The sequence below is a fragment of the Podarcis melisellensis genome (genome assembly GCF_964234715.1).
Source record: "Podarcis melisellensis genome assembly, chromosome: 10".
NCBI classification, from domain to species: Eukaryota; Metazoa; Chordata; class Lepidosauria; order Squamata; family Lacertidae; genus Podarcis; species Podarcis melisellensis.
This window is the reverse complement of record NC_138542.1, coordinates 4,116,973-4,132,428: the sequence shown is the minus strand read 5'-3', so window position 1 is coordinate 4,132,428 and position 15,456 is coordinate 4,116,973. Positions and strand designations below refer to the sequence as shown.

At 41.0% G+C, this 15,456-nt stretch overlaps 1 protein-coding gene across 5 annotated transcripts in view; it reads right to left on the bottom strand.

The window, feature by feature from the left end:
* CACNA2D1 (calcium voltage-gated channel auxiliary subunit alpha2delta 1) overlaps positions 1 to 15,456 on the bottom strand; it is a 369,792-nt gene that overhangs the window by 116,646 nt on the left and 237,690 nt on the right. For all 5 annotated transcript variants that reach the window (XM_081927647.1, XM_081927649.1, XM_081927651.1 and 2 more), the window contains exon 7: positions 6,791 to 6,922. In XM_081927647.1, coding sequence (XP_081783773.1) covers positions 6,791 to 6,922 — 132 coding nt within the window. The remainder of the gene's footprint in view (positions 1 to 6,790; positions 6,923 to 15,456) is intronic.

The window sequence follows — 15,456 nt, the reverse complement described above, 5'->3', positions numbered from 1 at the left end:
TTTGCCTAAGCAGACAGGAAAACTTCAGCAAAGGAAGCTACCTGAGCCAGTCAAGATTTAACAGAAAAGCAAGTTTCAATATTATTTCAAAGAAAGAAAATAATGCTTACACCTTTTTATTTTGAAACTATTAATCAAAGGGGGGCCCAACCCTTTTAGCCCACATTCTGGTTGTAATGGTCTTCTTTCTATAAATTCTTCTAAATGTGTGGTATTCCTTCAGTAATAACGGAAATTCTATACCTAAGATTACAGAGCCAGCAATCTGTGAAGGTTAGCATCTGTAAGACAGCTCGGTAGAACTTTGTTCTATTAAAATTATTGTGCTGATGAGAATAGATAAATAATATTTGTTTAAAAAGAACCTGGAAAAGGCAAAATAAAATGAAGAGCAGGTAACTGGATGACCTCAAGAGCTGCATAAATATATACTAGCTCATTAGCACTTAAACCAGTCTTAAGAGAACAAAGGGAATAAATGTGCTGCCTATTGCAGTAGTATAATGAACTATTGATTTACAATTATAATCTAAATTACACCTGTAATTAAGAAAAAATGGATGAGAAACTGATGAGGAATGTGGAATGGACCATTCTCTGGCATCTACCAAAATCATGTTTCTGCAGTTCTTATTTGGACTTTTTATTTATTGTTCTGCTGTATGCTTTCATTTTGTTTCCTTTAGTCCATTATTACTTTTTTTGAGGGCTGGGGATGCAAGAAATATATAATTTAAAATGATAAATGCCATGTCCATTCGTTTGAAGTTGGAGAAAAGAAACAAGCCTTGCAATTCACTGGAGATCCAGCTTCAACAAGAGAGGGGCTCCTTGATTAAAAACATTATTGGTTTCAACATGTCTCTTTGCCATTCTGCTTTTCATGAGAATAACCTATTTTTCAAATTGTCTCTGTCTGGGAAGTGGTCCCTACTACCCTATGATGCAGCACTCCAACAGCCATCTTGGTCGGAGACAGAGCTGAAACCTCCCCAGACAATTTCACTGCAGCCGTCCAATTTGACTAGGCTCATACATCAGTCGTAAACTTATTCCCAGCAGCGATATTTTCTCGGGTACTGCTGCGATGAAAGCTGGCTACTTGGCTTAGCCTGGCCTTGAACAATGCCGGACTTGGCCTCAAGGTAAAAACCTCGAGCTGCATTCAGGGCTGGAGTTTGACGTCAACATTTTCAGAGAAACAAAGCAGAAGGTTGGGGAGGGGGGGGGACAATGAGACCTACACTTTCTGGTGATTTAGACGGTGGAAATGGAGTGACCTTATGCTATTCCAGCCATACACTGTAATTGATTTTCAAGATGAAACTGCTAAACTGTGCTGTTGTCATCTAATCAGTTGGACATAAAGGGAAGGAGACGCATAATGTGATACATAATGTAAGAGGCACAGAAAGAAAGAGCCTTTGCCAATCAATTCTCTATGAGAACCAAAGTTCATTTTAAACAATTATGAACAAGTCAAGCACACTGCAACAAAATGCAGCTGTTTTATTTCTCTTATCCATTGTGAGGTTTCCTCAGCTGTTTAATAATCTGCATGCCATTCAAGGTAGTAGAAGTACAGCAGATATATGAAATGAATGTGGTGTGGTTTGTTTTGTATTGTTATGGGTTTGGGGAGGGGTCAGATTTCCCTACATTCCTGGGTGCCAGATCCACCCCATAATTCCCGGGGTTAATAAAAGTTAGAATTAATCCAACTTTTGGTTACATTAATCCAAAGTTTGGTTAAACTGGATTTAGTTATGCTGATGAGCCAAGCCAGCTGGCCCACCAAGGAAACCATCAGAGGGCAAGACTGCCGGGCAAGGAGAAGTGGGGCACATTTTTTGTTGGGTGCTAGTAGGCAGAGGAAAAGGGCAGTTTTAAGGTTTCAGCTTTGAATGGTGTAGGCTTGGGGAGGTCCTTGGAGTCAGTTAGCAGAAGGAGAAGGAAGGGCAGAACTCCAAGTGAGCTGGGGAAGACAGGCTGCACTAAGAGACACAGAAGAAGGCTTTTTGCTATCCTTTGACTCCAATGCTGCCCTTAAGGGGGAAACCGAACCCTCAAAGGATGCGAAAGTTCTGCAATCCCGCCATCACAGGCTCAGGCTATATATGTGTGTGTAAAGAAGCCGTATATTATAAAGACACCGCAGTCTCCACTGTGCCTCATTTCTGAAGGGAACATGGACTCTGTGTAAGTGCCTGGAACCCCTGGAATTTCATACCACTCAGAGATAGGGGTGGCTGAGGAATGGGAAATGGCTGGGTAGGCTGGGCTAAAATGTCATTGTGTTATGATCTACACCAAGTGTGTGTGTGTGTATGTGTGTGTGTGTGTGTTTCCACTCATAGAAGTGCCACATTTAACATTGTGCTACAAGTGAAAATACCTCAACATATTCCACTTACTCTGGCTCTAGTGCAAGTTCTGCCAAAAATGGAAACAAAAATTCCTACAGAACCAACTTATCAAACCACTATGTGATTTCTGTTTGTGAAACCAAGGAAATGGCTACCTCCCTTCCACTCATAGTTCTTTGAAGAAAACCCTCTAAGCTGCTGTGCTGGAGTTCTTAAATGTAAGAATATAACTCTACAGCATGGAGGTGGACAATCTGTGTCACACATGCCACAAGAGGAAGGACTAAGGACTGCCACATAGCCCTGTCACTCCAAGACAAGAGACAAGAAGTCCTTGAGCCTGGTTGTGACAGAGCAACTGCTACACACCTGCCTGCCTGCTTCTTTTGAGCTGAACTCTGGTCTCCCCACCTTCAGTAGACAGGTAAGCACATTCTATAACAGTACTGTCTATATAAGTACACTAAAGTAGTAATATCTCATACTCTAGACTTTAAGGTAAAGGTAAAGGTACCCCTGCCCATGCGGGCCAGTCGTGTCCGACTCTGGGGTTGCGCGCCCATCTCGCTTAAGAGGCCGGGGGCCAGCGCTGTCCGAAGACACTTCCGCGTCACGTGGCCAGCGTGACAAGCTGCATCTGGCGAGCCAGCACAGCACACAGAAACGCCGTTTACCTTCCCGCTAGTAAGCGGTCCCTATTTATCTACTTGCACCCGGGGGTGCTTTCGAACTGCTAGGTTGGCAGGCGCTGGGACCAAGCAATGGGAGCGCACCCCGCTGCGGGGATTCAAACCGCCGACATGACGATCGGCAAGTCCTAGGCGCTGAGGTTTTACCCACAGCGCCACTCGCGTCCCACTCTAGACTTTACATCTATTTTATTATTGAAAAGAGAAGTGAACAACAATAAGATTAAAGCATCCTACCAAAGTCAACCATAAAAATCATGGAAAGATAAAACTTGTAACATGCTTGCCAAAAAGCCTGCCTACCATTTACTGTACCACAAAGTGGGGGCTCTCTCTCAATATATTTGTTATTCTATCCTTCTGCATTGTTGGAACAGCAGGGGTATGCAGACTGTTCCACTGTTTCTTCTCCTTTTCCTCAGCCCACCTATGGAGTTAAGATTGCAAGTTGGCAGTTTCCTTAAGTTTCTAGAGAAATTTATCTGAATTGTTTACACTGACTTCCATGCAGAAATGTCAGATGTCAAGATTATGTGCATTAAAAACAACAGAAATACCGGTAACACACACAACATGTGTCATAACAACAATTAAAAAGCAAGTTTTTGTGTGGCTTAAAAATACATGCCACTATGTTTCTCTATAAAATACTTATACCTTATACCTGTACTAAAAAAGGGGGGGATTGGTTGAATGTGAGAGCTTTTTTAATGAGAACATAAATTCCCTAGCTACATTTTCTTAGGTTTCTCAGAAAGAGCTTTTCTGCTTGCTATACTTTCTTTAATACAAAAGAGAGAAAACAAACCAAAATGTTCAGGATTCCTGAAATCAAGTCTTGTTTTGCACACACAAACACACAGTCAACATTCAAGTATTTGAAAGTTGCTAAAAACAAGAACCTAGGGCTTGCCGATCAGAAGGTCGGTGGTTCGAATCCCCACAACAGGGTGAGCTCCCATTGTTCGGTTCCTGCTCCTGCCAACCTAGCAGTTCGAAAGCACATCAAAGTGCAAGTAGATAAATAGGTACCACTCAGGTGGGAAGTTAAACGGCATTTCTGTGTGCTGCTCTGGTTCGCCAGAAGCGGCTTAGTCATACTGGCCACATGACCCGGAAGCTGTACGCCAGCTCCCTCGGCCAATAAAGCAAGATGAGCCCCACAACCCCACAGTCGTCCGCGACTGGACCTAATGGTCAGGGGTCCCTTTACCATTACCTAGAAACAAGTGTTTGGAAGTTATGTGAAAGGACAAACCCTTTCTTCTACAGCTCAATTCATGCATTCAAAAGGACGCCTGGGGGCATAAAATGTGTGGGATGGGCAAGTGGGCCCCAGCCCCACCTCCAACACCTATGCGCCTCTCAGATGTGGCGGTTCCAGCCGTGGCCTTTCTCAATTGGGGAGGAAGGTCTGGAGGGGGCTTCTAAACATAGTCAGCAGATACACATAGAAGTTTCCTCAGGATCCAGAACCCTGATCATGCTAATTTCCCTTAATATTTTCTGATTTGATATTGCTGTGTATCAGTTAAGGCTTTTCAGTAACTGTAAAGTAGATTCACCACCTTGTTATTACGGGAAATTATCCAAATAATGCAACACTCATGTTTATGGAGCTAGTTAGTTCACATATTTTGCATAGGTTCTTTATTTTCAGAATTTGATTCTATCAATGGGTGACCAAGCATAGCTGTGACATCCATCCTTTGGTATTCCCAGCCCACTGAAAATCTGCAATATCCTCACAGTTACTGAAATATCCCTGGTGAGTCAAAATTGTTGCTGAAAACAATGTGCTCTTGATAAATGATTTTTTCCCCTGAAACACCTTGGGCTCATAATAAATGATACCTTGTAGCACCCAAATTACCCCCCAACACACATTTTGTGGCATTTTTGGGGTGCTACCTTGGCTCTGTGATTGGTTTTAAAGTTGTCCCCAACCACACAAGTTGCATGGAGTATATCCAATGAATGTTGGTGTCCTGTAGTTGTTTTTATTGCTGCTGATAGTCCTTTGATGAAGGAGTTCATTAACAATTGCTTTTAAATGATTTCACTCACTAATTTAGTTTAATTTAATTTAATTAACTATCTGTCTTTAATATTTCTGTTTCTTTTGAGTACTTTAAAAAAAACCCAGATAAAGATGCATCAATAAATAAATAAATAAATAAGAAAAATAAACAGAAAGCATTGAGATGCATGGGTAGTTTATATTGCTCAGTTATTAGGCAAAAAGTGAATGAACTCCATAGCCCTATTTTAATTGTACAATGTTGCCAAGGGTTGCTGCATATACTAGATATAATCAAGCAGTATATAAGTTTTATGAAATAAAATAAATAAAATTATTGGGGACCTGGAAAGAAGTGCGGGCTGCAAGTTATTCACAGTACGCAGCACAGAAAAGCAGACTTTGAAGGCACACACAGAAATAGAGAAGGAAACAATTTATTGGGCTCAGAATGTTCAGGGACTTGATAGATGTACAATATTTTTATTATGCAAAAAGGGACAATTGATTGAACAATAAGTTGGACTAATTGTATTCCGAGTCCCCCAAATTTCCTCCACTAGAGAAACTCAAATTAGATTTCAAGGAAGCTGAAACACTGCTTGGGAATTATGTAAATTCTGTGCATAAGCATAAATTTAATTTCCCTAATTCTATAATGAAAGGTTGAGGAATGAAGTGTGCAGAAAATAGTGCAGACAACCCACTATCTGATCTCAGGACACCCAGGACTTTCTTTGGTTTCTGAGCCTTCAAAGAAATTTGAAAAACCATTGCCTGCAATGATGAAAACTGGACACTGTAAAACCCTGATAGACTTTAGAAGCCAAATTAGCATCAGAAACTAAAGTACTAAGTATAGTATATATGCAGGACATCAACACTTAGGATGCAATCTTACTCCCATTTACTGGAGAGTAAGCCCCATTTAACTTAGTGGGACTTACATCTGAGTACATATGCAAAGGTTTGAGCTCTTAGTCATACAGTAAAATTTGATTACTTAATTTATTTTCTTTTTTTAGAAACTGCTTTATAGAAGCATTAAACTAACTGGATTAGATGTCTCTCCCAGAATACATTAATTGAACTAAGTCTACTAGTGGCCTAAAGAAATAAAAATACACCCTCTTAAATTAATTACTATGGTACAGTAATGAGATTCTCTAAAGAGCAGAACAGATGCATGCATAAAACAAAACCCTTCTCTCTGTATTAATCAGTTTGAACTCCAGTGGCAGAGTCATCATCTTCAGAGGTCTGAAGACAGTTCATAAGGGCAAACATTCCCAATGAAACAGTAGCGCTTCCTCTTAATTTAACTCAGTAAAATTATGCACCTAGTGGTTGATTCAAGCACTCCCAAGGCTAGAGGAAGCAACTGTCATGCAAACCCTTATGAGTGGCATACAGAGAACTGCAACCTATATAAAAAGCTAACATGTCTGTTGAAATTTTCAAACAAGACTCCACCAGATATTTCTTCTCTTTTAGGGAACAGCCTGGAGTTAATTAGATTTTGGGGACAAGAGTTCTCTTCTCACAACACTTTTAACACTCCCAGCTCCAACTTCGCAAACTTTACACCAGGGAATGGCTAATTTGTATTCTCTTGCCTGCCCTGCTAAAAATGTGTGGTGATTTTTATATGAATTGACTGGAGTGACAAAGTTAGGGCCCTGGAACAAATCTATGTCTTCAGGACTGCAAATTACCTGGGTAATACCTGGCGAGGCCAGTTGCACTGCCAAAAACTTGCCAAAGCAAGGTTGGGTCTTCTTCTCTGTTCCTTTTAAAGACTTCATCTAAAGCTCCAGTCCAGTTCAGTTCATTCAACACAATTGTAGCTGAAAAAGACAAAATAAGAAATTTGGTATTGCAAAACCATGGTTACATTTGTTACATGCCATATCCTGAAACGAGGGGAGCAGGTGGCGCTGTGCTCTAAACCACTGAGCCTCTTTGGTTTGCTGATTGGAAGGTTGGCGGTTTGAATCCACGCAACAGGGTGAGCTCCCGTTGCTCTGTCCCAGCTCCTGCCAACCTAGCAGTTCAAAAGCATACCAGTGCAAATAGATGAATAGGTACCACTGTAGCGGGAAGGTAGACAGTGTTTCTGTGTGCTTTGGCACTCGTCATGGTGTCCCGTTGCACCAGAAGTGGTTTAGTCATGCTGGCCACATGACACAGAAAAGCTGTCTGTGGAGAAACACTGGCTCCCTTGGCAAGATGCGCACCACATCCCATAATTGCCTTTGACTCAGGGGGCCTTTACCTTGCCTTACTGAAATGATGCTACTTACTATTTCTCTACCCTTTGTACCATTCTAATTTTGTACCATTCTACTTTTAGTACTATTGCACAACAAAGTTTATGTGTTGGCAAGACTGTTTGAATGTTTTTCTCTCTTCTTCATCTTCCACTTCTTCGTATGTTTACGCTGATGGATGAGGGCTCTAGTCCATTGCACAGTCATACAGTTTTGATTTCTTTTAAAAAGAAGAAGAAAGTACAATAGTTTTTATTTTATTTATTTAGAGTTTTATGACCCAGCTTTCAGCAAGTTCCCAGGGTGTCTTGCAAAAAGTTATAACCAAACTTATTATAAAAAGACACCAACACCCAACAACATTTAGGAGGACCCTGAATGCTGTTTGTGGCAGCTGCTTGCCTAAAAACTGCAGAGAGAGATTGGCACAGATGGCGACCCTCTTTGTGTGAGAGAGAGTGCAAAGACTGTTGGTTATGTAATCTGTTTGAATGTCCTGTGTCTGTATTTCTACCTAAGTCAGAGGTTTTCAACCTTTTTGAGTCCACACCACCCTTGACCAACTACACTCTTTCTGTGGCTCCCCTGTGAGGCAGGGGGGCCCAGTTATGTCACCCCTTACCTGGGTGAAAACCACTGACCTAGGCATTTGGTTAAACTCGTTTTATTTATTTGTATGTTTTGTTTTTTTCTGGTCATTGTAGTTTTGCTTGTTTACTTTATGGCAGAATTGTTAATTGGTTGCTTATTGGACCTGTTCATATGATTTTGTCATTTTTGTATATTGCTGTTTTTCTCTGGGTATTTTTATTGCTTTGTTCCCCACTCTTGGTTTGGAAATATTCAATGAAGAGCAGGCTATAAATACTATAAATAACTAAATACACCATAAAAGCACAGGGTGAGAGCAGTTCTAAGGAATAACAAAAGAGAAGTTTCCAAAAGTTTGGCCTTTGCCTGCCTCTCACAGACATCAAAGTAGGCATCAGGTGAGCCACCCTGGAGAGAGCATAGTTGGAGGCCATCAACACCCAATAGGTTGTTTCCCCTGTAGCCACCACCCACCCTCAGACTGAAGGAGCACCCAAAGAAGGACCTCCATTCTCAGGATAGGGGCAGGCACACTGGCCTTTGACTTGGAGCCAATTTGATTCCCTCCCTCTCTTTCTTTTTTCTTTTCCTTCTCCTCCTGCGATGAGACTACATTTTAATATTTTAATGTTTCAATATTTTAATGTTGTATTTTTAATTTTGTTTTTAAGTTGTAATCATTTAACTTCTTTTTATTATTGCTTATAAGCCGCTCTGAGCCCGGCCTTGGCTGGGGAGGGCAGGGTATAAATTATTATTATTATTATTATTATTATTATTATTATTATTATTATTATTAGTCTTTCAGGTGATCCTAGTCCCAAGCCATGGAGGCCTTTAAAGGACAAAACCAGTACTTTGAACAGAGCACAGCAGTGGCTCGAAGGAGCAGCTTGGCATTGCTGCATCTGTGCTGTGCCTCTGATTCAGTGGAGAGGTTGAGAAAGGAAGTCAGACTGGGCAGTAAGTACGGGCAAGAGACTCATTTTGTTTAAAGGTGAGTCAACCTATATTTCACTTTCTGAAACAATGCATGAACCAAAACGCAGCCAATATTTGAAGTTCAGACTTCTCTGAATTTTGCAATGTACTCCTTCATACACAATAGTGAAAAATAACATACAAAAATGTTTCACAAAAATGTGTACATTAGTAGACGTTTGCACCAAAATGCTGATGAATTTTCATGAGATTTGTTTGTTTGGTTTTTAAAATGCAAAGTGATGTGGAAATATGGAGAATTGAACTTAAGAAATGGAAAAATTGAGAAACTGAGAGAAACCTTAACTAACAGATTTTCCCAACCCTACCAGGCAGGTATATTATCAATGCTACAAACACACACTCAGAATGGAAGTCTCCACAATGAGAGGAGCAATTTTGTACCTCACTGACATCAAGAAAGGCGGTTATTATTAAAAGAAGAACTGACGGCCTGTTCCAAACCCTTATGCAGAAGCTGCTGTCACCACAGTCTTTCCAAGATGAATGATTCAACTGGTGGCTTTGATGAAGGTTTCCAGAGAGGGAATCCAGGGAGAGAACCCTCTCTCTCCATCTCTCTGCCTCAGCCACAGTGTTATTGCCAAGATGAAGGAAGAAGAAAGCAGGGGAAGGCCTTTGTGGACTCATCCTGAAACTATGTTTATTTTCTCTAGCCCTCATGCTGGCTTCACATTCTGGGATGGCTGTTGTGAACTTTGCTACTTTGAGGTTTGTTGTCTAGTGGAAATCAATAATGAGGTAATAGGTAGCAAAGCAATAAGAATTTATTCTTGCCCCAGAATGGTGTCCCATCCACCTCATGGTGCAGACAGGAGAACCTACCTACAAGTTACACTGATGCTTTTATAGTTTTCCACAAAACAGCGCGGTACATGCGTCATTGATTCTAACAGCCCTCCTGGACTTGCTTTGTTAACTTCTAGCTCCACCATAGGCTTCATCCATTACCTTGTGGTTATGCAAGTTTCCTGTTGTTGCCTGGAACAAGGTGTTCAGAGATGCAGCTGTTAGCAACTTAGCTATTATTTATGCTTTCACTCATTTCTCTTGACCAGGCACAATTCCCAGCACAATTACAAACGCAATGCCAACACATGTCCAATATGTTCAGTGCTCTATACAATAGTCTACATTTCCAAAGAACAAATTTAAAATAACTGCACACTGTGTGATAAAAATATTACAATATTGTAGTAATGCATGGTAAGTGAACAAACTCACTACATAAATTTACCAGCTTGCCATCTTCCTAGTATACAAATTGAATGCAAAGGTCTGTTAGGAACATAGGAGACTGTGGCTCAGGGAGCTAAAGGGGAACAAAGGCCCCAAATGTAACAATGGAGCAGCTGGCTTTTATATACAATTGAACCAGCTATCTCCTAGATCTTTGATCTTATTCAGTCTTCTCTTTGGTGGAGTTCTCCAGAGTTTATATCTCATTCATGGGCAAAAAAATTGGGGAACACAACCATGGGCCTCTATGATCACAGCCTCGTCATGTACGAAGGTGTAGAAGTAACACCATAGATGGTGTTTTGAGTCAACTGCAAACGTTGACACAGGGTATCCTTTTCGTGGGAGATACTAAATTAATAAAACAGCTTCCATGGGGGCTTAAAAAAGACGGAGAGGGAGAATAGAGCATTAAATTGTAACATTAGAATTGTAAAGCCGAGCTGGGACCAAAATCCAAGAGAGTGCTCATTATTGCAAGTTAACAGTGTTTTCATGTTTATGGATGTGATCATTTGCAGAGATCAGCTGTGTGCGCATTAATATTCATGAGTAGAGACAGCTTCTGGATTAACTTGAAATACAAGAAAATTTATATTCATAAGCATGATCAGATAAACACTAAGTGGCCAAAGATATAGAAACCAGATTCCTAAAGCTGACCCTGGCCAATTCTTGGGTTACTCACACAAAAATTAGTATTAGTGTGCAACACAAATTTGTAGAGCAAAAGACATGAAAGTAGGGCCATGTCAACTTCTGGACATTTCTGGATTAATAATTGAGGGAACAAACAATGAAACTTAATTATGAAACTGATAAATAGCTATTCCTTTCATTCTGCTTTAATCAGTCATAAATGCATCCCTAAAATCCAAAAATAACTCACTCATGCTAGGCAACAGCTGGCATTCAGTTAATTGGAAGAGAACAAGGTTTACTTGTCAGATGGAGCATTATCACTTTTTCTTTGTCTTTTCTGATGGTGTTTCAGAGCTGGAGGTAAACAGGTTGCAAAGCTGGCAAACTCTACATTCATTAACAAAGGATTAAAGGAAAGGGAGCCTAGGAAAGATAAACATGCATGCATGGGGGGAAAATAAAATAAAATCCCCCCGGTTATGATCTCTCGAAACAGCCTCCTTCCAAAGACACTATCATTTATTCATAAGAGCTCTTAGTTCCCATTTATATGGGAGCCAGGAGAAATTCAAATAGGAGCAAAGAAGCTCAGTGTAGCTCTCAAACACAGGTATAGTATCAGAACACAGAGCTTTATATCCCAAGCTTCATTCTAAGGTCTTGCTAATGTGCAAGTCAGCACAGGCAGAAAACTAAAAATTAATCTCTAACAATCTCAAGCAAACTAAAAATTAAAGTCTTAACCACCTCAAGTAATTCCAGTTATCTGTTTGTTGCTAATACACTGATGGGGGGCGGGGGATTCACCCTTTGCAACATAATTTCTGAATGTCAAGAAGAAAGACTTTTAAAACATTTTATGGTAGAAAATAACTTATTGTGCTTTTCCAGGAAGTATTATTGGGAGTACTGTATCAGTGTCTTTTTGGAAACTAATAAAGAAAAAGATTCCATCTGTCTAGCCTGCAACCCACTGTGGAATTAACCAACTATGGGGTTGCGGTGCTCATCTTGCTTTCAGGCTAAGGTAGCCAGCATTTGTCCAGGTCATGTGGCCAGCATGACTAAACCACTTCTGGCACAACAGGACACAAAAATGGAAACCAGAGCTCACAGAAATGCTGTTTACCTTCCTGCCACAGTGATACCTATTTATCTATTTGCACTGGTGTGCTTTCGAACTGCTAGGTTGGCAGGAGCTAGACAGAGCAACGGGAGCTCACCCTGTCGCAGGGCTTCAAACTGCCGACCTTCCAATCGGCATGTCCAAGAGGCTCAGTGGTTTAGACCACAGAGAACAGAGAATATTATTTAAATAAGAAACAACAAATTTCCCTTATGTATATTAGGATCTTAATTTGCACAGATTGGGGGAGGGGCGGGAACCACCAGCATGTTGTTTAGATCCATATTTATACAAATAAGGAAAGCCCTGTGGGTTCAGACCAAAGAACTACTAACACTTTGTTCTCACAGGGGCCACCCAGAAGCCTATGGGAAGGCCAAAAACAGGACATTAGAGCAATGGCCCTTGCTCATTTGTGATTCTGTCCAACTGGTATTCAGCTGCATACTTGTACAATTCCGTTCAATTTTTATTTCAACACTCTGGGTTCTACTGAGAAGCTGTCTGGTTTTCAAAAAGCGAAGCGCACGGGAAGCAGAACGGTTAATGGATTTCTAAAAAGGCACTAATAAATGTTGGCTGTGGCTAAGCCCTTGCACCCCATAAAGAGCCCAGCTGTCAGGAAAAGGATCAATACTCAAGTACATCTTCCCCTCCCCCCCAAGGACCAGAATGTTGCAGAACTCAATATTATGTTGGTCAGTTCTCTTAACAAGCTGGGTGTCGGTGTCTCTGTCAGATTCACAAAGAAACTAATTTTACACTTTCACAACAGAGAACAACACATCACACAGACCATATCAAGGTCTTTGGAGCTTAACATTGTCAAATAACTTCCATGTTACAAGAGCAATTATTGAACATGCAACACAAAATTAAGGATGTAGGCTACAGCAGGATAGCAAATGTGGGGCCATCCACCAGCAACAGCCCAAAGTCACGAGATGATGCTAGCAACATACGGAAGGCACCATGTTTTCTACACTTGCACTACAGTTAGTGTAATCCTAGTCATCTCCACTCAGAAGTAGCTAAGGGAGCAAAGCCTCGCAAAAGGAAGATTAGTCTCAGCCAGTTGCTCTGGGCAACTGGAAACAACAGAACATGTCTTTTTTCACTGCCAATACTATACAGATATACAAGCTAGCTTCATCTTGCCTATACTACATAAATTTCCAGGTCGTACAGTACAACTTTATACTTCCCTGCTACTTCAAGATGAAAACCCAGATGTTACATACTCAGTTGCTATACTTTGCGCTGCCATGATGGATATTGGTCAAAGGATAGTTTGCACCACAAACTAAGCCCAAAATGCAAGACCTGTGCTCCTCTGCACTCCCTCCCTTATAGTCGCTTTTAAGTTTGTCCCTGTTTTTATCTTTTAAAGTTATATATGCACAGTGGTACCTCAGTTTTCGGACATCTTGGAAGTCAAACGAATCGGTTTTCGAACACCGAAAATCTGGAACTGCTTTGGTTTTCGAATGCAGCTGCCGTATTGAGTTTTCCATAAGTAAATGCTTTTGTTTTCAAACGTTTCGGAAGTCGAACGGTCTTCCGGAATGGATTACATTCGAAAACTGAGGCACCACTGTATGTATGATATAAAGGTAAAGGTAAAGGGACGCCTGACCATTAGGTCCAGCCATGACCGACTCTGGGGTTGCGGTGCTCATCTCACTTTATTGGCCGAGGGAGCTGGTGTACAGCTTCCGGGTCATGTGGCCAGCATGACTAAGCCACTTCTGGCGAACCAGAGCAGCGCACGGAAACGCCGTTTACCTTCCCACCAGAGCGGTAACTACTTGCACTTTGATATGCTTTCGAACTGCTAGGTTGGCAGGAGCTGGAACAGAGCAACAGGAGCTCACCCCGTCACGGGGATTCGAACCGCCGACCTTCTGATCGGCAAGTCCTAGGCTCTGTGGTTTAACCCACAGCGCCACCAGCGTCCCTATGTATGATATAATCACCTTTTAATTACAGTCATACCTTGGGTTGAAGTAGCTTCAGGTTAAGCATTTTTGGGTTGTGCTCCGCGGCGACCTGGAAGTAACTGAGCGTATTACTTCCAGGTTTTGCTGCTTGCGCATGCGCAGACGGTCAAAACGATGTCACGCACATGCATGGAAGTGACGAATCGTGACCCACGCAGACGCGCAGACACGGGTTGAGTTCGCTTCAGGATGCAAGCGGGTCTCCGGAAAGGATCCCATTCACATCCAGAGGTACCACTGTACTAGTTTTTATTCCCTACCTGTTTTAAGTCTTAGGTGTTCAATTTATCCGTATGTTTTATTTTTTCCTCGTCTGTGACCGAAATAAAGTTTGATACTGATACACTCAGAAGTAGGCCCCACTGAATTAAATGGGATCAACTCTCAGGTAATTGTGTGTTGGATTGCCACATAAATTTATCACGTTTTCACCAGCTCCTGTTAATCTAAAACAGTAAAATTTGTATATTCCAGTTATTCCATTATAAGAATACAGTCAAGCCTTTTGCATAAAAAATAAAATAACCACTTGTTTATTCTAGGTACACAGTCCTCTCTTGTATTATTGAATGGTTTTTTAAAACTGCTCAGTATTATTACTGGTATTATTGAAAATAAACCAGAGTCTGAACTCCTATGTTTGCAGCTACCTTTTGCATTTAGGTGGAGATGCTCCTGAGCTGCCAAAGCGATGCTAAAATCATTGATTTCTCAATTATTTTATCTGATAAAACCAGCTTGGAATCCAGATAAAAATAGTGAAAAACACATTCACCAAAAACAGCTCCAAATGAATCAGGAAATCCCTACACGATGCCTTCCTGGCTTGTTTTGGAGTCTTCTCTTTTATTTGTATGACTCTAAATTGGTCTATACTATAGCACTCATTAATCACAGCTCTGATTTCACTCACTGGCTAAGAAACAATGAAGATGGACATGGGCTCCTATCTCACAAAGCCATAGTTCTGAAAGGTACATGTACATTTTGCTCCATCACTTCTGTTCCACAAGGGCTAGAGACGTACCTTTTCTGGGCACAATATATCAGTAGCCCCTCTCTTGGCGTCCCTGATTCCCCACCCCCCCATTTCCTCACCCAGTGTGCTTAGAGCCAGATGGGGCAGAAAGAAATGGGCCAAACAATAAGCGTTTGTAGCAGACCAGGACATACAAATTAAAACATTAAAAACAAATAAATCACATTGAACTTGCTTCCTGATGTGCCCTTACTAGCACCTTTAACTTTTCAGCATCTGTTTTGTACAACAGGCATATCTATATAATTTCTACTTATGCATAGCATAGAGGCCCTTTTTCTTTCAGAGTGTGAGATTTGCAAAATGGATTGACAGTCGGCTAGCAAAGAACCTTGCGCTTACAACTGAACAGCCACTCGCCACTAATTGAAAAGCTCATTAAAATAATAATAATAATCTTGGGTTTTTTGTTTGTTTTATCTGACACTAGGGTCAGAGGACTTGACTACTCCCACATTCAATCTTATTTAGA